Source organism: Ranitomeya imitator, chromosome 2 (genome assembly GCF_032444005.1).
Source record: "Ranitomeya imitator isolate aRanImi1 chromosome 2, aRanImi1.pri, whole genome shotgun sequence".
Taxonomy (NCBI): Eukaryota; Metazoa; Chordata; class Amphibia; order Anura; family Dendrobatidae; genus Ranitomeya; species Ranitomeya imitator.
In genome coordinates this window covers 722,908,489-722,934,800 of record NC_091283.1, presented here as the reverse complement: position 1 = coordinate 722,934,800, position 26,312 = coordinate 722,908,489, and the positions used below count along the sequence as shown (strand labels likewise).

Here is a 26,312-nt window from a genome sequence, read left to right as displayed (position 1 = left end):
AAAGACAGACACAAAAAGGGACAGGGTAAAAAATGCAACACTGAAAAGCACCGCACAGCAGAGTAACGCACCAGAAAAGCGAACTCAGCAAAGCGCCATCGCACCCAGAGAGCTCCTTCCTCCAGCTTAGTCGCTGTAGAATGAACTAACACTGACAGTCAGCTTTTGCATCAGGTGACCTCTTGAAGGATGGTGGGAGTGGTCACCAGCCACATCAGCTGACCCAGCCTCAATGCAATTATACCAGCAGGCCACCAGGGAAAAACTGCATTAGCCCCCAATGGCCTGAAAGGAAAAAAGTTTTAAGTTGATGAAACCAGATCTGCCACAAATCCAAAAATGGATTGTGACACAATCACTGCAATTAAACGATTCCTGTAACTGTCAATGAGGCTTCTGCACCTCTAGACAGGTATTTTGGCTCACTCCTCAAGTGCGAACTGCTCCAGTTGTTTCATGTTTGAAGGTTGCCTATTCCAGACTGCATGTTTCAGCTCTTTCCAAAGATGCACAATAGGATTTCGGTCAGGGCTCATAGAAAGCATAGTCCAATGTTTTCCTCTTAGCCATTCTTGGGTGTTTTTAGCTGTGTGTTTTGGGTCATTATCCTGTTGCAAGACCCATGACCTGTGACTGAGACCAAGCTTTCTGACACTGGGCAGCACATTTCTCTCTAGAATCCCTTGATAGTCTTGAGATTTCATTGTACCCTGCACAGATTCTAGACACCCTGTGCAAGATGCAGTAAAGCAGCCCCAAAACATGACAGAGCCTCCTCCATGTTTCACAATAGGAACATTGTTCTTTTGTTGATATGCTTCATTTTTCCATCTGTGAACATAAAGCTGATGTGCCTTGCCAAAAAGTTCCATTTTGTCTCATCTGTACATAGCACATTCTCCCAGAAGATTTGTCAACATGTAGTTTGGCAAATTCCAGTCTGGCTTTTTAATGATTTTTTTTCAACAATGGTGTCCTCCTTGGTCGTCTCCCATGAAGTCCACTTTGGCTCATACAATGATGGATGGTGTGATCTGACACTGATATTCCTTGAGCTTAAAGTTCACCTTTAATCTGTTTACAAGTTTTTCTGGGCTTTTTTGTTACCATTCATATTATCCGTCTCTGCGATTTGTCGTCAATTTTCTTCCGGCAGGCCATGTCCAGGGAGGTTGGCTACAGTCCCATGGACCTTAATTTTCTGAATAATAAGTGCAACTGTAGTCACAGGAACAGCAAGCTGCTTGGAGACAGTCTTAGAACTTTTACATTTAACATGTTTGTCTATAATTTTCTTTCTAATCTCCTGAGACAACTCTTTCCTTCGCTTTCTCTGGTCTATGTTGAGTTTGAAACACACCATATCACCAAGGAGCACAGTGAGTATCTGTAGCCCTCTATACAGGCTCACTCACTGATTCCAAGATTGAAGACACCTGTGATGCTAGTTAGTGGACACACCATGATTTAACATGTCCCTTTTGTCACATTATTTTCAGGGGTACCATTATTTCTGTCCAGGCCTATTTCAAGAGTTTTAAAATTTTTTAAATTCTTTGGAACCATGGTTGAAAAGCAATGTCTGACTTTCTTTTTTTTCATTTTCATAGATCTTTTATTTATTATTACTTTTGTCAGATTCAATTTATTTTTGTGAACCATTATGGGTTTTCCTGTCACTAGACGAGGGGTATCAACAATTTTAACCACGTGTGTATATAGTTCTCAGTAGACTATTCATGTTCTCAAAAAATCTAAAAGGGTTTCCCACACTTAAGGAGGTTATATCCTTTCAATTTAATTTCTCCCTTGGCTGCTGTTTACTATAAAAAAACAAACCGCATTGTACACATTTCTTTGTCCACCAGCGGTTCATCGCTGCTGTTCCTGTTTAGCATTGACTGTGGCCCTGACATCATGTCAGGGAACAACCCCTGTAAAATATTGATGAACTATCCTTAGTCTTAGTCATTAGTATCAAATCAGTGGGGCCCGACACTGTCACCTTATCAGTTTATTTCTCTGCTGGCAACCGGATGTACATTGTGAACTGAACCGAGTAGCACAGATCCATGCACTGTGTAGTGGCTATTGCTGAGAACTGCAGCTTAGCTCCTATTCACTTTAATAGGAGTTGAGCCACTGCACCTGAGTGCAGCCACTACACAAATAGACAAATGGCTACTAAATCATTTTTTTCTATGGTTCATTTGGGCTTTCTATGTATCAAAGGTTGACAATTGATCTAGTACTGTTTTTCTAGCTAATAACTTTGAAAGGATGTATGAGTTGTATGAGTGAAAAAAATAATTGAAATATCGGCAGAAAATACATTTTTGACTTTTATTAAACTCTTGGTGTCCTAGGATGGCAATTGCAAAGTATATTCCTTGTCTGAGGTCAATACTTAGAGTTACTCGCAAAGACTCCAAGTCCTACAGCAGCTATCCATCAACTAGACGTTCCACTGTTACCAGTCACTGCAGCCAATCTTCTGATTTTGGTGGGCATCTAAAACTGAAGACTCGTTTACCCTCTGTCTCAGACAGTGAATCGGTAAGATCATCTATATATACTATTTCTGCAGTTTACATTGTTATTTATTTGCATCTTATAGTAGGGGTTTTACATGTAAGAAGCCTGTACTGGTCGAACTTGTCCTCAAAGATCTCAAGTCAGTAGATGTTTTCTACTCTTCCTGGTCAATAATGTTTGTAAGAGAACGGGGCTAATAGTATCAGTATTGAGTTTTTGAAAAAAAACCTAAAATCTTTGTTGCTATCTTGTGGACTGAGTTGGCCATCACTGAAGACAGACAATGTTTGCCCCCGGATGCGATGCTCCTTATTTCTTAAACACCTTTCATTTTTATTCAGCATGCATGTTGTTGTTTGTTCACAACAGCTTTACAGGTTGCAGAGATTACAAACAGGTAATAAAGGCTTTACATGTTACTTGAAGCTTCCATTCCCCAAAAAGCAGAGCCATGGCTCCCTTTAACATAGAAAGAACAATCACAGTATAAGGACACAGTCAGATGGCTGTATAACACAGACGAAGCTCACTTCATATGGCCGGCGTCACACATAACGTATAAAAAAATCAGTCCGTTTTTCACGGACGAGAATCGCATCAATGTTTCATGAACATTGATCCATGTGTCATCTGTGTGCAATGTGATGATGCGATTTCCTCCCATCTATGTATCCGTGTGACATCCGTATGCAATCCGTATGACATGGGTATTTCTCAATGCTTTTCCCCATTCAATTTAATTGCTCAATAGCCTGAAATGAGGAAAATCCTTGTGTATTTCTCGCAAGTCACACTGATGGTCTGTGTATTCTCCGTTTTTTTCTCACACCCATAGACTTGTATTGGCGAGTCTTGGCCAATATGCGGTGCAAATCGCAGCATGCTGCGATTTCACTCGCACTTATAATACGGCCCGAGAAAAAAACGGATGATGGCTGCTGCCCCATTGATTAATAATGGGCTGAGTGCTATGCGATTTATTCTCGCATAGCACTCATCCGTATTCCTCTCTAGAGTGACTCCTGCCTAATGCTTGAACTGACCGTCAGTTGTCCTGACTCGGGCATGACAGCTGCATATAAATACATGCTTTTGAAGAATTTGAATAGAATTCAGTTCCACTTGAAAAAATTTGCCCATCTGTAATCATAAAGAAAATGAAAAGATCAGTCAATAAAGTGCCCTCATAGCAGAAATTACTGAAATCTTTTCATGTCTCATGTTTTAGGAGGCTGATGGACAGATTTGGTCATAAGTTTTTTGTCGGCAGTCATTTTGTACCAGGAGAGCTGTGCAAGAGGAAAATCTGTAATAGTGTACATTACTAAGGGCCACAAAATCAAGTCCCCAACACATTTGGTAAAATAAAGAAAAACCCTTTAACTATCCTGCCCATAACATTTGTGGATTATAGCGCTGGGTAATAGAATCAAGTCAATTAGTAAAAAAAATAACGATTGTTGAATATGTTAGCTAATATATTAAAGATGAGCAAATCGATGTTAGGCTATGAACACACATTGCGGATGTTGCTGCGGATCCACAGCATTTTTGGACACTCGGAATTGCACCGATTCCGCAGTGTAGTGCACAAGCAATGTTAATCAATGGAAATCCAGAATTGGTGTGCACATGCTGTGGAAAATCCGCACAGATTCACAGCATTTTATTTTCTGTAGCATGTCAATTCTTTTTGCGGATCTGCAGCATTTCTGCACCCTTTGACTTTCATTGAGTCAGTCAAGAAGATTCGTGGATTTGCTGTGGATGTGTGTGTGTGAAAAATGCTGCAGAAAGGAAGGAGGAAGAGTGTGTGGGCAGAGACTATGTGTGTTGGTGGAGACTATGTGTGAGTGGAGAATATGTGCAGGTCTGTCTGCAGGTGTCTGCGTGTATCTGCGGGGCTCTGTGGGTGTGTGCGCGGCTGTGTGTGGGTCTGTGTGTGTGTGCGGGTGTCTGTGTGTGGGCAGGCATTGTCCAATGGGACTACTAGTCCCATCTGGCTATGTCTGCTGTCACATATAACAGTGACAGTATAAGCCAATGATGGGACAGTAGTAGTCCCAACATCCGGCTACTGTGTTTAATAGTAAAAAAATGAAACCTTCATACTCACCAAACAGCTAATCTCTGATACCCTCAATCTCCTGCAAAAAAATAAAATAATAAACCAACACAAATACTTCCTGTTCCGATGTAATCCATTTAATAGTGAGTGTCCAGTGACGATCTCCCTTGTAGAACAGTCAAATCGGGAGATGTGACCGCTCTACACGGCTCCGGTGATACAGTAACAGAAGATAATACTCCCGCCATGTATCACTCCACCGCCTAGAGTTCACCGGAGTTCATGCTTGCAACACCGCTGTGTGAGAAAATTCTTATGCAGTGGTAGTGGCGTATAGTGAAAGCACAAACTCAGATGAACTCCGATGCACTGCAGGAGCGATTATCTTCTGTCAGTGTATCGGAGGCTGAGTAGGGCTGTCACATCTCCTGATGTCAAATAAATGAGGCAGCACACTGCAGCGCTTAAACATGCAAACATGAAACATGTAAATTGAACTGCATTACTGCACTAGAAATATGAAAAAATGAGAGCGTTTAGCGCATAAATTTTACCAATTCATGTGTACCTGATAGCCACATTAAGGCATCTCTCATATACCAGGTCCTAAACTTTCCTTTCCTCGCTGAGAATAAACATCTTCATCTGAATGGGAACCTGTGAATCCTCTTCTTAGACTAAATTTCTCTCTCTCTGTGAAGGGGTAATGGACCTGCTGCGATTAAAACACCTGTGGTTTAGAGGTGGAGGAGTGCTCAGTCAGAAGGCTAATGAATACAAATTTCAAAAAACTGACCGTCCTGATGTGACTGCTCTACACAGAAAATCATCGTAGGACACTCATTATTAAATGGATAACATCAGAACAGGGAGTATTTGTGTTGGTTTATTAATTTTTTTTTTTTTGCAGGAGATCGAGGGCATCACATGAACTAGGAGTAATAACAAAAATGACAAACTCTGTTGTCTTTTATTCCACCATAATACTTTATTCTGGCTGTGTCTTTATTTAATATGTAACAACTATAGGATTAGCAATGGATAAGGGCAGCACGGTGGCTCAGTGGATAGCACTGCAGCCTTGCAGCGCTGGATTCCTGGGTTCTAATCCCACCTTGGACAACATCTGCAAGGAGTTTGTATGTTCTCCTCTTGTTTGCGTGGGATTTCTCCGGGTACTCCCATTTCCTCCCACATTCCAAAGATGTACTGATAAGGAATTTAGATTGTGAGCCCCATCGGGGACAGTGATGATAATGTGTGCAAAACTGTGCTGCAGAATATGTTAGCACTATATAAAAATAAAGATAATTATTGGATAGGTGTCTTATTGACAACTCTCCATTACTAAGCCGTGGGGTTGATGTCACCAAACAATACAAAGGTGACATTAACCCCCCAACTATTACCCCACTTGCCACCGCTACAGGGCAAGAGGGATGAGCAAGGCTAAGTGCTGGAACTGGCGCATCTTAGAGATGTGCCTTTTCTGGGGTGGAGATCAAGGGCATCACATGAACTAGGAGTAATTACAAAAATGACAAACTCTGTTGTCTTTTATTCCACCATAATACTTTATTCTGGCTGTGTCTTTATTTAACATGTAACAACTATAGGATTAGCAATGGATAAGGGCAGCACGGTGGCTCGGTGGATAGCACTGCAGCCTTGCAGCGCTGGATTCCTGGGTTCTAATCCCACCTTGGACAACATCTGCAAGGAGTTTGTATGTTCTCCTCTTGTTTGCATGGGATTCCTGCGGGTACTCCCGTTTCCTCCCACATTCCAAAGATATACTGATAGGGAATTTAGATTGTGAGCCCCATCGGGGACAGTGATGATAATGTGTGCAAAACGGTGCTGCGGAATATGTTAGCGCTATATAAAAATAAAGATTATTATTAAAGATTATTATTGGATAGGTGTCTTATTGACAACTCTCCATTACTAAGCCGTGGGGTTGATGTCACCAAACAATACAAAGGTGACATTAACCCCCCAACTATTACCGCACTTGCCACCGCTACAGGGCAAGAGGGATGAGCAAGGCTAAGTGCTGGAACTGGCGCATCTTAGAGATGTGCCTTTTCTGGGGTGGCTGAGAGCTGATGTTTTTAGCCAGGGGGGGCAATATCCATGGCCCCTTCCTAGGCTATTAAACCCTTTACCCTCAAGGGTGGTTTGCATGTTAATGACCAGGCCAATTTTTACAATTCTGACAACTGTCCCTTTATGAGGTAATAACTCTGGAATGATTCCATGGATCCTGGTGATTCTGAAACTGTTCTCCCATGACATATTATACTTCATGCTAGTGGTAAAATTTCTTTGATATGACTTGCACTTATTTGTGAAAAAAATGGAAATTTTGTGAAAATTTTGAAAATTTCACAATTTTCCAAATTTGAATTTTCATGCCCTTAAATTTAAATCAAACAGATATGTCACACAAAATACTTAATAAGTAACATTTCCCACTTGTCTACTTTACATCAGCACAATTTTGGAAACAACATTTTTTTTGTTAGGAAGGTTTAAGAGTTGACAAGCGATTTCTTATTTTTACAACATCATTTTTCTTTAGAGACCACATCACATTTTTAGTCACTTTGAGGGGTCTATATGATATAAAATACTCAAAAGTGACACCATTCTAAAAACTGAACTCCTCAAGGTGCTCAAAACCACATTCAAGAAGTTTATTATTATGCTTCACAGGAATATTTGGAATGTTTAAAAAAAATGAGCATTTAACTTTTTTTCACAAAAATGTAATTCAGTTCCAATTTGTTTGTTTGTTTGCTTTTTTTTACCAAGGGTAACAGGAGAAATTCGACCACAAATCTTGTTGTACAATTTGTCCTGAGTACACTGATACCCCATAAATGCAGGTAAATCACTGTTTGATCGCATGGCAGAGGTCGGAAGGGAAGGAGCCCTGTTTGACTTTTTCAATGCAGAATTGGCTGGAATTGAGATCAATTGATGTCGCGTTTGGAGAACCTCTGATGTGCCTAGACAGTGGAAACCCCCCAATTCTAACTCCAACCCTAACCCCAACACACCCCTAAACCTAATCCCAACTCTAACCATAACCCTAACACACCCCTAACCCTAATCCCAACCTTAACCCTAATTCCAACCCTAACGGGAAAATGGAATTAAATACATTTTTTATTTTATTATTTTGCCCTAACTAAGTGGATGATAAAGGGGGATTTGATTTACTATTTACACCAGGTTTTACATTGGGTTTAATGTTTGGCAGCTGTCACACACCAAAAGATGCTTTTTATGGCAAAAAATAGGTTTTGCATGACCACATTATGAGAACTATAATTTTTTCTATGTGTTGGCCCACAGTGTCATTTGAGTTCTTATTTTTTGCAGGACGAGTTGATGTTTTTATTGGCACCATTTTCTGGCACATGACATTTTTGATCGCTTTTTATTCAGATTGTTTTTAGGCAGAATGAACAAAAACCAGCAATTCCTGAATCTCTTTTGGGGGTGGGCCGTTTATACCGTTCCGCGTGTGGTAAAAATGATAAAGCAGTTTTATTCTTCGGGTCAGTACGATGACACCTCAATTATATCTTTTTTTTATGTTTTGTCGCTTTTATACAATAAAAACTATTTTATATACTATTTTATATAAAAATAATTATTTTTGCATCGCTTTATTCTGAGAGCTACAACTTTTTTTTATTTTTCCGGTGATGGAGCTGAATGGTGGCTTGTGTTTTGTGGGACAAGATGACGTTTTCAGCGGTACCACGTTTATTTATATCCGTCTTTTTGACCGTGAGTTATTCAACTTTTCGTTTGGTGGTATGATGATAAAGCATTGTTTTTATGCCTTGTTTTTTTTTAATGGTGTTCAATAAAGGGGTTAACTAGTGGGTCGTTACGGACTCGAGGATACTAAATATGTGTACGTTTATTGTTTCGATTTTTTTATTCAAATATTTATTTATTGATGGAATAAATATTGATTTTTTTTATTATTGTTTTCCTTTTTTAAAAATATTTTTACAATTATTTAAAACATTTTTTTATTTAATTCTCACTTTTACACTTTGTCACACTAAGGGACACTCATTTTTTGCATGCTGATCACTTCTATAGCACGCAGATCTGCAGATCAGAAGCTGTCAGAGCTGCAGTTTCTATTACAATGTTTCTATTACACAGACCTGAGAGACATCCTGGTCATCACTGCGCTTGACAGGAAGTCTCTCAAGTCTGGAGACCCGGATGACATCATGACGTCGGGTCTCCATGGCAGCGATCTGGACCCCGTGTCATGCCACGTGGTCTCTGATCCAAAGGCAGATTTGTTTGATTGCAGTGTTCCGGGGGTTAAAGTGCCGGGAGTGGTCCGAGACAGCTCCTGGTACTTAGTGCCGTGTGTCAGCTATAAGAATCAGCCAACACCTGGCCGCGATCAGCCACGCTCTGATGGCCCATGACGTACTATCCTGCCCATGGTCAGACGGGCCCAGGGCACATGGACGGTGTAGTATGTCCAATGGCAGAAAGCAGTTAATATCATCCCGCAGCTGTCTGCATAGCCTTTGCAAGTTATTAATTGTAGGGGGGACCCCACGTCATTTTTTGGGGGTGCTCCCCTATTTTAATAGCCAGTAAAGGCTAAGTATACAGCTGTGAACTGATACTAATAGCCTGGGAAGATCCATGGGTATTACCCCCTTCCCAGGCTATAAACATCTGCCCCCAGTCACTGGCTTTTCCTCTGCTGTTTAAGAAAATTATGCAGGAGCCCACACAATTTTTTATTTCCATTTTTTTAAACAGATATTGCGTTTCACACAGATTTCGTGTGTGTCTTTATTTAACTCTTTATGTACATTTTATTTTGTTCATTACTTAATATCTGGCTTGGTATTATCTATCTATCTACCTATCTATCTATCTATCTATACATAGATAATATTCACTTATATTTTTTTTGTGTGTGTAAACTTAATATGTGAATTTGGTGTGTAATGATATAATGGCATTCAATGGAGTATGTAAAAGAAGAAATTGGACAAGGAAATGACATCACAATTTTTTTTTGTTAAATAATATATCTTTATTTAGCTTACAAAAATGCATACAAATCTGCATGAAAAAAAGTATGAAAATCCGCATCAAATCCGCATGGATTTTCAACTGCATTTTCTGCCAAGAGAGGAAGAATCAGCACAGAAAGTTCCACAGGCAAATCCAAAACGTGTGCACATACCCTTAAACAAATCTAATTAGTTTACAAATTCCTAAAATTCGTAGATTATAGTGTATCCAAATTTTTGGAAATTCTATTCTTGTGAATCTAGCAAAATAGTGACTAGTTGGATTCCATTTTGCTGCACTCATTTTGGCCACTCACCTAGCTTCTCACTTGTCCCTGCTACCGCATGATGTCTTGACTTCATTACGTGCATCGTTCCATGTGACCAAGTGAGTTTGTGAGTTTAGAACTTGTGTTGAGGCCTAGCTTGTGCTGTAAGTGTTAGTGAAGAAAGAAGAGGTGACCAGCACTGGAGTGGTTGCTTAAAAATCCTGCAAATGACCTTCAGGGAGCTGCTGCAACAGAGATGGTGAGTGGCTAGGTGAGTATGATTTTTTTTATTGTTCTTTAATCTCTCTCTGGCTCTTCTATTTATTATGACTTGAGGTTGAAACACCTCATATCATAATGAGCTCATTTTTATGGACAATTTAGACTCATCTGGTTTGCATTGAGCAAATTTAATCCAAATGCTGTGAATTTGAATTTTCGCAGATTCACTCATCTCTATAGTATATCTCTGTAGACTGCACTGAACCTCAGTCAAGTCGTAATCAAAAAAAATCTTTTTGCAATCAGCTTCTTGAATAATTGTGTACTGAGTGTTTATGATGTATTTATTACAGGGCTGGACTGATACTGAAGCAGATAGTTTGAACTCCAGGCAAGCTAGTCGGCAAGTTTCCTATGAGATGAGCAAAGACACAACTGACAGCAATAACTTAAAATCCAAAGCCAAGCTGAAAAGTCACGATTCTGGGATTTTTGAAAAGGTAAAGATACATTTTAACCCCTCTGTGACCTTAGACGTACTATCCCGTCGAGGTGCCCTGGGCTTATCTGACCCTGGACGGGATAGTACGTCATAGCCGATCGGCCGCGCTCACGGGGGGAGCGCGGCCGATCGCGGCCGGGTGTCAGCTGCTTATCGCAGCTGACATCCGGCACTATGTGCCAGGAGCGGTCACGGACCGCCCCCGGCACATTAACCCCTGGCACACCGCGATCAAAGATGATCGCGATGTGCCGGCGGTGCAGGGAAGCACCGCGCAGGGAGGGGGCTCCCTGCGGGCTTCCCTGAGACCCCCGGAGCAACGCGATGTGATCGCGTTGCTGCGAGGGTCTCACCTCCCTCCCTGCTCCCTCCAGCCCCGGATCCAAGATGGCCGCGGATCCGGGTCCTGCAGGGAGGGAGGTGGCTTCACAGAGCCTGCTCAGAGCAGGCACTGTGAAGGCTGCAGCGCTGCATGTCAGATCAGTGATCTGACAGAGTGCTGTGCAAACTGTCAGATCACTGATCTGTGATGTCCCCCCCTGGGACAAAGTAAAAAAGTAAAAAAAAATTTCCAAATGTGTAAAAAAAATTAAAAAAAATATTCCAAAATAATGAAAAAAAAAAAAAAAATATTATTCCCATAAATACATTTCTTCATCTAAATAAAAAAAAAAAACCAATAAAAGTACACATATTTAGTATCGCCGCGTCCATAACGACCCGACCTATAAAACTGTCTCACTAGTTAACCCCTTCAGTAAACACCGTAAGAAAAAAAAAAAAAAACGAGGCAAAAAACAACGCTTTATTATCATACCGCCGAACAAAAAGTGGAATAACACGCGATCAAAAGGACAGATATAAATAACCATGGTACCGCTGAAAGCGTCATATTGTCCCGCAAAAAAAGAGCCGCCATACAGCATCATCAGCAAAAAAATAAAAAAGTTATAGTCCTGAGAATAAAGTGATGCAAAAATAATTATTTTTTCTGTAAAATAGTTTTTATCGTATAAAAGCACCAAACCATAAAAAAATTATATAAATGAGGTGTCGCTGTAATCGTACTGACCCGAAGAATAAAACTGATTTATCAATTTTACCAAACGCGGAACGGTATAAACGCCTCCCCCAATAGAAATTCATGAATAGCTGGCTTTTGGTCATTCTTCCTCACAAAAATCGGAATAAAAAGCGATAAAAAAATGTCACGTGCCCAAAAATGTTTTCAATAAAAACGTCAACTCGTCCCGCAAAAAACAAGACCTCACATGACTCTGTGGACCAAAATATGGAAAAATTATAGCTCTCAAAATGTGGTATTGCAAAAAATATTTTTTGCAATAAAAAGGGTCTTTCAGTGTGTGACGGCTGCCAATCATAAAAATCCGCTAAAAAACTCGCTATAAAAGTAAATCAAACCCCCCTTCATCACCCCCTTAGTTAGGGAAAAATAAAAAAAAATGTATTTATTTCCATTTTCCCATTAGGGCTAGGGTTAGGGCTAGGGCTAGGGTTAGGGCTAGGGTTAGGGCTAGGGTTAGGGCTAGGGTTAGGGCTAGGGTTAGGGCTAGGGCTAGGGCTTGGGTTAGGGCTAGGGTTAGGGCTAGGGCTAGGGTTAGGGTTAGGGCTAGGGTTAGGGTTAGGGCTAGGGTTAGGGCTAGGGTTAGGGCTAGGGTTAGGGCTAGGGTTAGGGTTAGGGCTAGGGTTAGGGCTAGGGTTAGGGTTGGGGCTACAGTTAGGGTTGGGGCTAAAGTTAGGATTAGGGTTTAGATTACATTTACAGTTGGGAATAGGGTTGGGATTAGGGTTAGGGGTGTGTCAGGGTTAGAGGTGTGGTTAGGGTTACCGTTGGAATTAGGGTTAGGGGTGTGTTTAGATTAGGGTTTCAGTTATAATTGGGGGGTTTCCACTGTTTCGGCACATCAGGGGCTCTCCAAACACGACATGGCGTCCGATCTCAATTCCAGCCAATTCTGCGTTGAAAAAGTAAAACAGTGCTCCTTCCCTTCCGAGCTCTCCTGTGTGCCCAAACAGGGGTTTACCCCAACATATGGGGTATCAGCGTACTCAGGACAAATTGGACAACAACTTTTGTGGACCAATTTCTCCTGTTACCCTTGGGAAAATACAAAACTGGGGGCTAAAAAATAATTTTTGTGGGAAAACAAAAAGATTTTTTATTTTCACGGCTCTGCGTTATAAACTGTAGTGAATCACTTGGGGGTTCAAAGTTCTCACAACACATCTAGATAAGTTCATTGAGGGGTCTAGTTTCCAATATGGGGTCATTTGTGGGGGGTTTCTACTGTTTAGGTACATTAGGGGCTCTGCAAACGCAATGTGACGCCTGCAGACCAATCCATCTAAGTCTGCATTCCAAATGATGCTCCTTCCCTTCCGAGCCCTCCCATGCGCCCAAACGGTGGTTCCCCCCCACATATCGGGTATCAGCGTACTCAGGACAAATTGGACAACAACATTTAGGGTCCAATTTCTCCTGCTAACCTTGGAAAAATACAAAACTGGGGGCTAAAATATAATTTTTGTGGAAAAAAAAATATTTTTTATTTGCATGGCTCTGCGTTATAAACTGTAGTGAAATACTTGGGGGTTCAAAGCTCTCACAACACATCAAGATGAGTTCCTTAGGGGGTCTACTTTCCAAAATGGTGTCACTTGTGGGGGGTTTCTACTGTTTAGGTACATTAGGGGCTCTGCAAACGCAATGTGACGCCTGCAGACCATTCCATCTAAGTCTGCATTCCAAATGGCGCTCCTTCCCTTCCGAACCCTCCCATGCGCCCAAACGGTGGTTCCCCCCCACATATGGGGTATCAGCGTACTCAGGACAAATTGGACAACAACTTTTGGGGTCCAATTTCTCCTGTTACCCTAGGGAAAATACAAAACTGGGGGCTAAAAAATAATTTTTGTGGGAAAAAAATTTTGTTTTATTTTTATGGCTCTGCATTATAAACTTCTGTGAAGCCCTTGGTAGGTCAAAGTGCTCACCACACATCCAGATAAGTTCCTTAGGGGGTCTACTTTCCAAAATGGTGTCACTTGTGGGGGGTTTCAATGTTTAGGCACATCAGTGGCTCTCCAAACGCAACATGGCGTCCCATCTCAATTCCTGTCAATTTTGCATTGAAAAGTCAAACGGCGCTCCTTCCCTTCCGAGCTCTCCCATGCGCCCAAACAGTGGTTTACTGCCACATATGGGGTATCAGCGTACTCGGGACAAATTGGACAACAACTTTTGAGGTCCAATTTCTTCTCTTACCCTTGGAAAAATAAAAAATTGGGGGCAAAAATATAATTTTTGTGAAAAAATATGATTTTTTATTTTTACGGTTCTGCATTATAAACTTCTGTGAAGCACTTGGTGGGTCAAAGTGCTCACCACACATCCAGATAAGTTCCTTAGGGGGTCTACTTTCCAAAATGGTGTCACTTGTGGGGGGTTTCAATGTTTAGGCACATCAGTGGCTCTCCAAACGCAACATGGCGTCCCATCTCAATTCCTGTCAATTTTGCATTGAAAAGTCAAATAGCGCTCCTTCCCTTCCGAGCTCTCCCATGCGCCCAAACAATGGTTTACTGCCACATATGGGGTATCAGCGTACTCAGGACAAATTGGACAACAACTTTTTGGGTCCAATTTCTCCTGTTACCCTTGGTAAAATAAAACAAATTGGAGCTGAAGTAAATTTTTTGTGTAAAAAAGTTAAATGTTCATTTTTATTTAAACATTCCAAAAATTCCTATTAAACACCTGAAGGGTTAATAAACTTCTTGAATGTGGTTTTGAGCACCTTGAGGGGTGCAGTTTTTAGAATGGTGTCACACTTGGGCATTTTCTATCATATAGACCCCTCAAAATGACTTCAAATGAGACGTGGTCCCTAAAAAAAAATGGTGTTGTAAAAATGAGAAATTGCTGGTCAACTTTTAACCCTTTTAACTCCCTAACAAAAAAAAAAATTGGTTCCAAAATTATGCTGATGTAAAGGAGACATGTGGGAAATGTTACTTATTAAGTATTTTGTGTGACATATCTCTGTGATTTAATTGCATAAAAATTCAAAGTTTGAAAATTGCGAAATTTTCAAAATTTTCGTCAAATTTCCGTTTTTTTCACAAATAAACGCAGGTACTATCAAAGAAATTTTACCACTATCATGAAGTACAATATGTCACGAGAAAACAATGTCAGAATCACCAGGATCCGTTGAAGCGTTTCGGAGTTATAACCTCATAAAGGGACAGTGGTCAGAATTGTAAAAATTGGCCTGGTCATTAACGTGCAAACCACCCTTGGGGGTAAAGGGGTTAAATTCCTATATGCAATTCCTATCATTTTTCTGTAGACTATTTCGCCCATGTGTGTTTTACTTTCTCTTTTATCTTTAATATTTAAAATTAAAGTCTTTTCCAGATTGCATTCTATTAATAATAAAATATTTTTTTTTCATTAAGAGTTGGATTTTTCATTTTTAATATTAATTATAATTTCATAATTATTAATAATTTTAAAAATTTATTATAAAAATGTCTTTTATTTGTAGAATTCAGCTGATGCAGAAGACATTTCATTGGTTGAAATTGGCCCATCAGATCGTAGTTCTCCACTCTCTGTAAGTACTTTATAATACATTAAACATATATTTAAAAACTCCTTCTTTACAAAAATGATGCACACCTACAAAATAAGGGTAAATAAAAAGCAGAAATACAAGGAGGTGAAAAATATATATATTGTAAGGGATCGTACTCACTTAGGTGCAGCAGGAGGAAAACATAAGGCGTGCTTCTTTAGAAAGTCCGAGTGGGTTTATTTCCTTCATAAACCCAGCAGTAACAACAAATGGTAAACGGCCTTCAGAGCAGGCAAAACAACACAAAACTGTCCTTAGACAGGGCTCTCTGCTCCCTCAGGCCTGTGGGCACACAGGCAGGGGCAATGTCCAGCATGCAGGCTCGGTCAGGAGCCACACACCCAGGAGGCCTTCTACCTCCCAAGACACAGACCATGTACCTAACAACAGCCTCCATTATCTAGTATGAGGGTAGACAGACCCGCCAATCTCTCATAGCTACCCGCAACCCAGACCCAGGTGCACTTAACGACATCTTAGTGCTCACGTGCACTAAAGCAAAATATATTCCGGGTTGAATCGCAGGGAGCAGCCATCTCTGCGACACATACCTCCCATTCACTAGACGGCCATTAGCCTCCTTACAATATATATATATATATATATATATATATATATATATATACATATATAAATATATATATATAATATATACTAGATAGTGGCCCGATTCTAACAAATCGGGTATTCTAGAATATGCATGCCCACGTAGTATATTGCACAGCCCACATAGTATATTGCCCAGCCACATAGTATATTGCCCAGCCCATGTAGTATATTGCCCAGTCACGTAGTATATTGCCCAGCCACATAGTATATTGCACAGCCCACGTAGAATATTGACCAACCACGTAGTATATTGCACAGCCCACGTAGTATATTGCCCAGTCACGTAGTATATTGCCCAGTCATGTGGTATATTGCCCAGCCACGTAGTATATTGCCCAGTCACGTAGTATATTGCCCAGCCACGCAGTATATTGCCCAGCCACGTAGTATATTGCCCAGCCACGTAGTATATTGCCCAGTCACGTAGTATATTGCCCAGTCACGTAGTATATTGCCCAGTCACCTAGTATATTGCCCAGCTACGTAGTATATTGCCCATCCACGTATGTCACAGGTTAAAAAAATATATATACTCACCTTCCGAGGGCCAGTTGTAGTTCGATCACATGACCGTGACGTCATGGCAGGTCCTTCTTGTGCAGGCGCGCAGGGCCTGTGATGACGTCGCAGTCACATGACCACGACGTCATGGCAGGTCCTTCTCGCGCAGGCGCGCAGGGCCTGTGATGACCTCGCAGTCACATGACCACGACGTCATGGCAGGTCCTTCTCCCATACCACCGAAACCTGCCGCTTGCATGGAGCGGTCACCGGACCGTAGCCAGGGACGGGAAAGGCGGCAGAAGGTGAGTATATAATGATTTGTTATTTTTTTTTTTATTATTTTTAACATTAGATGTTTTACTATTGACGCTGCATAGGCAGCATCAATAGTAAAAACTTGGTCACACAGGGTTAATAGTGGCGGTAACGGAGTGAGTTTCCCACAGCATAACGCGGTACGTTACCGCTGGTATTAACCCTGTGTGAGCGGTGACTGCGGGGAGTATGGAGCGGGCGCCGAACGCTGACTGCAGGGGAGGGACAAATCGGACTGTGGCCGTCACTGATTGGTCACTGCAGCCATGACAGGTAGCTGGCGAGACCAATCAGCGACTTGGATTCCATGACAGACAGAGGCCGCGACCAATGAATATCCGTGACAGACAGACAGACAGAAAGATGGAAGTGACCCTTAGACAATTATATAGTAGATATATGTATATATACATACACTTAATTTGATATAAACAGATAAAGGTTTAAAAATGCGTACAAATGAATGCAAAAAAAGTGTGACTTACCCAAATTCCATGGACAGTCCAATAAATAAAGCTATAAAAATACTAACACATAGATTTATTTGAGGGTGTGCATTATGATAGAAAGCACTCACCTAAGATGGAAATTGTCTGCTGGGACTTGCGCAGCAGCCAGTCTGTACTCCTTATTAATGAATGCTTAATGTAGACTCACAAACACTGTACATCTTTACAGACTTGGATTTAGACAGGGATGTCAAACTCAAACAAACGGAGGGACAAAATTAAAAACTTGGAAAAAGTCACAGTCCAACCTTGATATCTATTAAAAAAATGTCTACAATGAAGGAAGTTTTTGTTATCATGAAATACAACAATGGACCTTTTCATAAGGAAACAAACTTAAAGGGGTTGTCCCAGAAACAAAGTACATTTTAATTAATATATCTTAGGATAAAATAAAAACATAACCAGAAATGGAGCACACTGACATAATATAATATGTTGTCATGCTGGTGGATCATGGACCCATTGCATTATGAGCCGGGCTTTCACTGGAGGGACGTGGATAAGTCGCTACTTATTTTTCAATAGAGCTCCTGATGGTGGAGTTAGGCTTGAGCTGCAGGTAGAGGGCAGGCCAAAGAAATATGGTGGCAAGTGGGGTAATATTTGTGGGGTTGATGTCACCTTTCAGGTGACATCAAGACCACGGCTTAGTAATGGAGAGGCGTCTATAAGGCGTCCTATAGTTGTTACATGTTAAATAAAGACACAGTCAGAATAAAGTCTTTTAATGAAATAAAACACAACACAGTTTAGCATTTTTATTATTACTCCTAATCCATGTGACGCCCTCGATCTCCTGAAATAAAAATAAAATAATAAACCAACAATATACCATACCTGTCCGTCGTTCTGTCCCACGCTGTAATCCAAGTCTGGGGGCAAAATAGTTTTCAACCAGGACGGTGCCAATCTGTGACTGTCCTGGCTGAAAACCACTGGTAAATGAGCTACAGAGAGCGCACCATCATCATGGTTGGGCTGAACTGAGATGACCCCTGGACCGTGGGAAAAAGCCGGTGATGATGTCACTGCTGGTGAATGATGCTGCACTCTCTGCAGCTCATTCACCAGTGGTTTTCAGCCGGGACAGTAACATATTGGCACCGTCCTGGTTGAAAACTATTGAGCCCCCACACTTGGATTGTAGCGTGGGACAGAACGATAGACAGGTATGGTATATTGTGGGTTTATTATTTTATTTTTATTACAGGAGATCGAGGGTGTCACATGGATTAGGAGTAATAATAAAATGAGAAAACTGTGTTGTGTTTTATTTAATTAAAAGACTTTATTCTGACTGGGTCTTTATTTAACATGTAACAACTATAGGATTAGTAATGGATAGCTGTCTTGTAGATGCCATTCCATTACTAAGCCGTGGGCTTGATGTCACCTGAAAGGTGACATTAACCCCACAAATATTACCCCACTTGTAACCACTGAAGCGCAAGTGGGAAGAGCCAGGCAAAGTGCAAGAAAAGGTGCATCTAATAGATGTGCATTTTCTGGGCAACTGCGGGCTGCTATTTTTAGGCTGGGGGGCCCCAGGCTGTGAGCTTTAGCAAGGATGGTTGTCAAAAATGGGGAAACCTTACACCGTTTTTTAAAATTATTTATTTAAATAATTTAAAAAACTGTGTGGGGACCCATCTATTCTTGATAACCAACCTTGCAGAAGCTGACAGCTGAGGGTTGCCGCTCCTAGCTGTGAGTTTGGTCTGGTTGGTTAATAAAATAGGGGTATCTCACTTCAGGTTTTTCATTCATTTATTTCCGAATGATCGCAGCCGGCGGCTGTGGAATACCCTATCCTCTGCACCTACTGTCACTGTTATTAGCGACAGCAGGTGTTGGATGATGGGGGTCAGAGTCCCAAAAGCCACCACCTGCTGTCATTCGGACTTTAATATAATGCTCATCATTCTCGATTGCTCGCTGGCAGAGCAGGGGAAAATGATGACAGCCGGCTTCAGCACCAGCCGCCGGGAACAGTGCTTCCCCGGCGGCTGTCCGTGGGGTACTGATGTGGCACATGGGTGGCACACAGTTTCCACACACATGCCACACGTAGTACACACACAGACACACGGACACGGATATCTCCAGTATCAGGTTTTCCGGTACCGAAAATATACGGACATGTGAAACCGGCCTTAGTCCCTCTATGTACAATACTATCCTGCTCTGCATCACTCTTTTCAGAAAATTTATACGCTGCCCCATCATGCAGTGAATCACCCCTCTTAGGCTACTTTCACACTAGCGTTTTTTTAAATCCGTCACAATGCGTCGTTTTGCAGAAAAAACGCATCCTGCAAAAGTGCTTGCAGGATGCGTTTTTTCCCCATACACTTCTATTGACGACGCATTTGCGACGGATTTGCACACTTCGCATCCGTCTTGCGACGAATGCGTCGTGCTTTGGCGGACCGTCGGGAGAAAAAAACCCTACATGTAACGTTTTTTTCTCCCGACGGAACGCTTTTTCCGACCACGCATGCGCGGCCGGAACTCCGCCCCCACCTCCCCGCACCTTACAATGGGGCAGCGGATGCGCCGGAAAAATGCATCCGCTGCCTCCATTGTGCAATGCAGCAAACGCTAGCATCGGAATCTCTCCCCGACGCATTGCGACGGGGAGATTCCGACGCTAGTGTGAAAGAAGCCTTAGACCAATGTATACAGCCACATTCTGCAGGACTTAGTCACCTGTATACACCAGTACTGCTGATGCTTCCTGGTATAACCTCCCCATAACTGTAATGGGAAGTTTCCACACCTTCTCTTTAAACCATCTCATTCTAGATAAGATGTGAGGGGCAGAGGATTGCTGTCTGCTGCAAATCAGATGTTTACTGCTGCAGCCACCAACAGGGAGTGAAACCAGCAGTTGATCAAAGCAGCTGATTAGTGCTGACAGAAACACTATGTGTGACAGGGGGCTGCAAATTATATCTTTTGCTGCAAACCAAACTTCTTCCCTCTCTCCTAAATGTGTCAGGGGCATGTGTCCCATCTCACTTCTACCCCTGCCTCTTCCAACTTACTGAATAAATGACTCCACAACTGTAGATTTAACAGACAGGAGCATAGCTTTATAGTTGGCAGAGATAGTAATGCAACTTTTGCTTAAAATTTGAAGTTGCACAGAGGCCCCCATTCACCTAAAAATACACAAGTATCGTAATTGGGTCCTACTTCATTACATCCCCCAGGAGCTTCCATTTACACCACCACTGTCACAGGTACAAAATCTGTTAATAGAGGAATGTCATGGTAAAGAATCTATTTGATTTTGAAGCAGCATGTACTTACAGGACATTATTGTAGCTGCTACAAAATAGAATCTGTAAGTCTAGAAAACCGCGATATATCGGCACCATCCTCCAGTTATGTAATATAAAGGTCTAAAGGTCATGTCAAACACAAAATAAAATACAGAGAAGCATAACACCACTCTAGCAATGAGTGAGCTCTAACAATAAGCACAACTACAATGGGTGGAGGGGATGTAGTTGCACCCAAACTATGGAGCATATTGGCCACAAAAATGTTTTTTTGCCTATTTGAGAAATGCAACACCGTAAGGGCTCGCTCACACTGGCGTATAATACGGAGGAGTGCAATGCGAGAAAACATAGCATTGCACTCTGACCAATGTTATTCAATGAGTCAGCGGCAGCGCTCATCTGAAAGTTTTTCCTCAGCTTTAATCGGACCAATGAAAAAATCGCAGCATTCTGTGATTGAATGCGAGAATTGGATTGCACACGCCAATGCAACTCAGTGGGTGTGAGAAAAGAATCGGATGGCAGATGGACATGCGTGTGCCACCCGACTTGTAACATAGTAACATAGTTACATAGTTATTAAGGTTGAAGGAAGCCTATAAGTCCATCTAGTTCAACCCATAGCCTAAAACTAACATGCCCTAACATTTTATCCAAAACAATAGCCTAAAAATAAGGCACTTCCAAATTCAACAAATATCAAACAATAGAACCACAGTGGAAGCTTAGATGCCAATAAAAAACTAAATTTTATTAATAGTACAATTAAAAATTCTATTACTGTCCAATTACAGTCAGTGGAGATACATGAGACAGAATTATACTGTCTGCTGAGGAAAATACATATAATACCTAATATAAATCATATGATCCCAAATAAATACATATACAGTGGGGCAAAAAAGTATTTAGTCAGTCAGCAATAGTGCAAGTTCCACCACTTAAAAAGATGAGAGGCGTCTGTAATTTACATCATAGGTAGACCTCAACTATGGGAGACAAACTGAGAAAAAAAAATCCAGAAAATCACATTGTCTGTTTTTTTAACATTTTATTTGCATATTATGATGGAAAATAAGTATTTGGTCAGAAACAAAATTTCATCTCAATACTTTGTAATATATCCTTTGTTGGCAATGACAGAGGTCAAACGTTTTCTGTAAGTCTTCACAAGGTTGCCACACACTGTTGTTGGTATGTTGGCCCATTCCTCCATGCAGATCTCCTCTAGAGCAGTGATGTTTTTGGCTTTTCTCTTGGCAACACGGACTTTCAACTCCCTCCAAAGGTTTTCTATAGGGTTGAGATCTGGAGACTGGCTAGGCCACTCCAGGACCTTGAAATGCTTCTTACGAAGCCACTCCTTCGTTGCCCTGGCGGTGTGCTTTGGATCATTGTCATGTTGAAAGACCCAGCCACGTTTCATCTTCAATGCCCTTGCTGATGGAAAGAGGTTTGCACTCAAAATCTCATGATACATGGCCCCATTCATTCTTTCATGTACCCGGATCAGTCCTCCTGGCCCCTTTGCAGAGAAACAACCCCAAAGCATGATGTTTCCACCACCATGCTTTACAGTAGGTATGGTGTTTGATGGATGCAACTCAGTATTCTTTTTCCTCCAAACACGACAAGTTGTGTTTCTACCAAACAGTTCCAGTTTGGTTTCATCAGACCATAGGACATTCTCCCAAAACTCCTCTGGATCATCCAAATTCTCTCTAGCAAACTTCAGACGGGCCCGGACATGTACTGGCTTAAGCAGTGGGACATGTCTGGCACTTCAGGATCTGAGTCCATGGTGGCGTAGTGTGTTACTTAGGGTAGGCCTTGTTACATTGGTCCCAGCTCTCTGCAGTTCATTCACTAGGTCCCCCCGCGTGGTTCTGGGATTTTTGCTCACCGTTCTTGTGATCATTCTGACCCCACGGGGTGGGATTTTGCGTGGAGCCCCAGATCGAGGGAGATTATCAGTGGTCTTGTATGTCTTCCATTTTCTAATTATTGCTCCCACTGTTGATTTCTTCACTCCAAGCTGGTTGACTATTGCAGATTCAGTCTTCCCAGCCTGGTGCAGGGCTACAATTTTGTTTCTGGTGTCCTTTGACAGCTCTTTGGTCTTCACCATAGTGGAGTTTGGAGTCAGACTGTTTGAGGGTGTGCACAGGTGTCTTTTTATACTGATAAGTTTAAACAGGTGCCATTACTACAGGTAATGGGTGGAGGAAAGAGGAGAATCTTAAAGAAGAAGTTACAGGTCTGTGAGAGCCAGAAATCTTGATTGTTTGTTTCTGACCAAATACTTATTTTCCACCATAATATGCAAAAAAAATGTTAAAAAAACAGACAATGTGATTTTCTGGATTTTTTTTTCTCAGTTTGTCTCCCATAGTTGAGGTCTACCTATGATGTAAATTACAGACGCCTCTCATCTTTTTAAGTGGTGGAACTTGCACTATTGCTGACTGACTAAATACTTTTTTGCCCCACTGTAAAACCCACAAGAATCAATAAGGCATGAGTGTTACACAGTACATCTATATATAAAGGCCATAAGTGTGCCATAAAAGGAGAAATGCCTAAGGGATATGAGCTGCATTAATATGCCTACAAGAGCAATGGCTGCTGACAAATGTCACGGATACCAAGGGTTAAATCAAATATATGTTGGCAGACAAAGCTAGCCTAGCACATAAGGTATATGAACCTAAAAGATCCCTGAATGATACGACTGTATCTATTCACATAGTAGCCAAAAAGTGCATGCTGTGCTAAAGTGCAAATATATATCCACAGGGGTCAATCAGGCATGAGTGTTAAGGTACCGTCACACTAGACGATATCGCTAGCGATCCGTGACGTTGCAGCGTCCTCGCTAGCGATATCGTCCAGTGTGACAGGCAGCAGCGATCAGGCCCCTGCTGTGCTGTCGCTGGTCGGGGAAGAAAGTCCAGAACTTTATTTGGTCGCTGGACTCCGCGCAGACATCGCTGAATCGGCGTGTGTGACACCGATTCAGCGATGTCTTCACTGGTAACCAGGGTAAACATCGGGTAACTAAGCGCAGGGCCGCGCTTAGTAACCCGATGTTTACCCTGGTTACCATCCTAAAATTAAAAAAGAACAAACACTACATACTTACCTACCGCTGTCTGTCCTCCAGCGCTGTGCTCTGCTCTCCTCCTGCTCTGGCTGTGAGCGTCGGTCAGCCGGAAAGCAGAGCGGTGACGTAACCGCTCTGCTTTCCGGCCGCTGTGCTGACAGCCAGTACAGGAGGAGTTCAGAGCACAGCGCTGGAGGACAGACAGCGGTAGGTAAGTATGTAGTGTTTGTTTTTTTTACTTTTAGGATGGTAACCAGGGTAAACATCGGGTTACTAAGCGCGGCCCTGCGCTTAGTTACCCGATGTTTACCCTGGTTACCAGCATAGTTGGTCGCTGGAGAGCGGTCTGTGTGACAGCTCTCCAGCGACCAAACAGCGACGCTGCAGCGATCCGGATCGTTGTCGGTATCGCTGCAGCGTCGCTAAGTGTGACGGTACCTTTACACAGTACATCTATATTATAAGGACCATAAGTGTGCCATAGAAAAAGAAAAAGAAATGCCTAAGGGGATATGGGCTGAATAAATATGCCTAAGAGAGCAATGGCTACTGAAGAGTGTCACAGATACCAAGGGTTAAATCAAGTGTATGTTGGCAGACAAAGCTAGCCTAACACATAAGGTATATAAACCTAAAGGATCCCTGAATGATACAGCTATATCTATTCACATAGTAGCCAAAAAATGCATGCTGTGCTAAAGTGCAAAGGCATAAATGGAGGTAGGAATGTATTTACCTATAGCAGCAGACCAGTAGATGGACCCCGAATATAAAGGTCTAAAGGTCTTGTCAAACACAAAATAAAACACAGAGAAGCATAACACCACTCTAGCAATGAGTGAGCTCTAACAATAAGCACAACTACAATGGGTGGAGGGGATGTAGTTGCACCCAAACTATGGAGCATATTGGCCACAAAAATGTTTTTTTGCCTATTTGAGAAATGCAACACAGTGAGGGCTCGCTCACACTGGCGTATAATACGGAGGAGTGCAATGCGAGAAAACATAGCATTGCACTCTGACCAATGTTATTCAATGAGTCAGCGGCAGCGCTCATCTGAAAGTATTTTGTCAGCTTTAATCGGACCAATGAAAAAATTGCAGCATTCTGTGATTGAATGCGAGAATTGGATTGCACACGCCAATGCAACTCAGTGGGTGTGAGAAAAGAATCGGATGGCAGATGGACATGCGTGTGCCACCCGACTTGTAACATAGTAACATAGTTACATAGTTGTTAAGGTTGAAGGAAGCCTATAAGTCCATCAAGTTCAACCCATAGCCTAAAACTAACATGCCCTAACATGTTGATCCAGAGGAAGGCAAAAAAAACCATGTTGCAAAGAGTAAGCTCCACATTGGGGAAAAAAATTCCTTCCTGACTCCACATACGGCAATCAGACTAGTTCCCTGGATCAACGCCCTAACAAGGAATCTAGTGTATATAACCTGTAACATTATAATTTTTAAGAAAGACATCCAGTCCCCTCTTAAATTTAAGTAATGAATCACTCATTACAACATCATACGGCAGAGAGTTCCATAGTCTCACTGCTCTTACAGTAAAGAATCCGCGTCTTTCATTATGCTTAAACCTTCTTTCCTCCAGACGTAGAGGATGCCCCCTTGTCCCTGTCTCAGGTCTATGATTAAAAAAAATCATCAGAAAGGTCTTTGTACTGTCCCCTCATATATTTATCACTATACAAGTCACTAGTACGACCACACTTAGAATACTGTGCACAGTTCTGGTCTCCGGTGTATAAGAAAGACATAGCTGAACTAGAGCGGGTGCAGAGAAGAGCGACCAAGGTTATTAGAGGACTGGGGGGTCTGCAATACCAAGATAGGTTATTACACTTGGGACTATTTAGTTTGGAAAAACGAAGGCTAAGGGGTGATCTTATTTTAATGTATAACCCCTTAATGACCGCCAATACGTCTTTTAACTGACCTGAGATATAAGAGAATAGCATTCCCATACAGGTGACAATCCAGTAGCTGTCGGCTGTACACTATAGCTGACAACTTGTTGCATCAGCCACGATCAGTGTTTGCACCGTCCACATCTGTTTAACCCCTTAGATGCTGCTGTCAATAGTGACTACATCATTATAAATGGTTAACAGAGTGTGGGGGCTTCCTCTTTATCCCAATTGGTGCCCTCAGATCATGATTGTGTGGTCCTGATGTTTGCCATGGCAATTCACGACCAAATAGTGGCCTTACAGTCTGACGGCTGTGGTAATCTGTTCAGAAGTTAGAGGTATTTAGGTGGTAAAAATACACATTTTAATTTCTGTCATGTCACTTTGCATTAATTCCTGTAAAGCACCTGAAGGGTTAATAATCTACCTGACAGCAGTTTTCAATATGTCAGGGGGTGCTGTTTTTAAAATGGTATCACGTTTGGGGGTTTTCCAATATGTGAGCCCCTAATGTTACTTCAAACATGGATAAGTCCCTAAAAAAAGAAATTTTGTAAATTTCCTGCTGCTACATGCTGCTACATTTTTAAACCTCCTAAAATGCTAACAAAATAAAATAACATTTTACAAATGGTGCTGATGTAAAGCTAACATGTGGGAAATGTTATTTATTAATGGTTTGCTGTGGTATGACTATCGGGATTACAGGGCTAA

The 26,312-nt window shown here is 41.7% G+C and overlaps 1 protein-coding gene across 1 annotated transcript in view; it reads left to right on the top strand.

The window, feature by feature from the left end:
- The window catches only part of OPN4 (opsin 4), a 185,914-nt gene that overhangs the window by 132,210 nt on the left and 27,392 nt on the right, over positions 1 to 26,312 (top strand). The window contains exons 8-10 of the mRNA XM_069755832.1: positions 2,367 to 2,556; positions 10,526 to 10,672; positions 15,246 to 15,314. Coding sequence (XP_069611933.1) covers positions 2,367 to 2,556; positions 10,526 to 10,672; positions 15,246 to 15,314 — 406 coding nt within the window. The remainder of the gene's footprint in view (positions 1 to 2,366; positions 2,557 to 10,525; positions 10,673 to 15,245; positions 15,315 to 26,312) is intronic.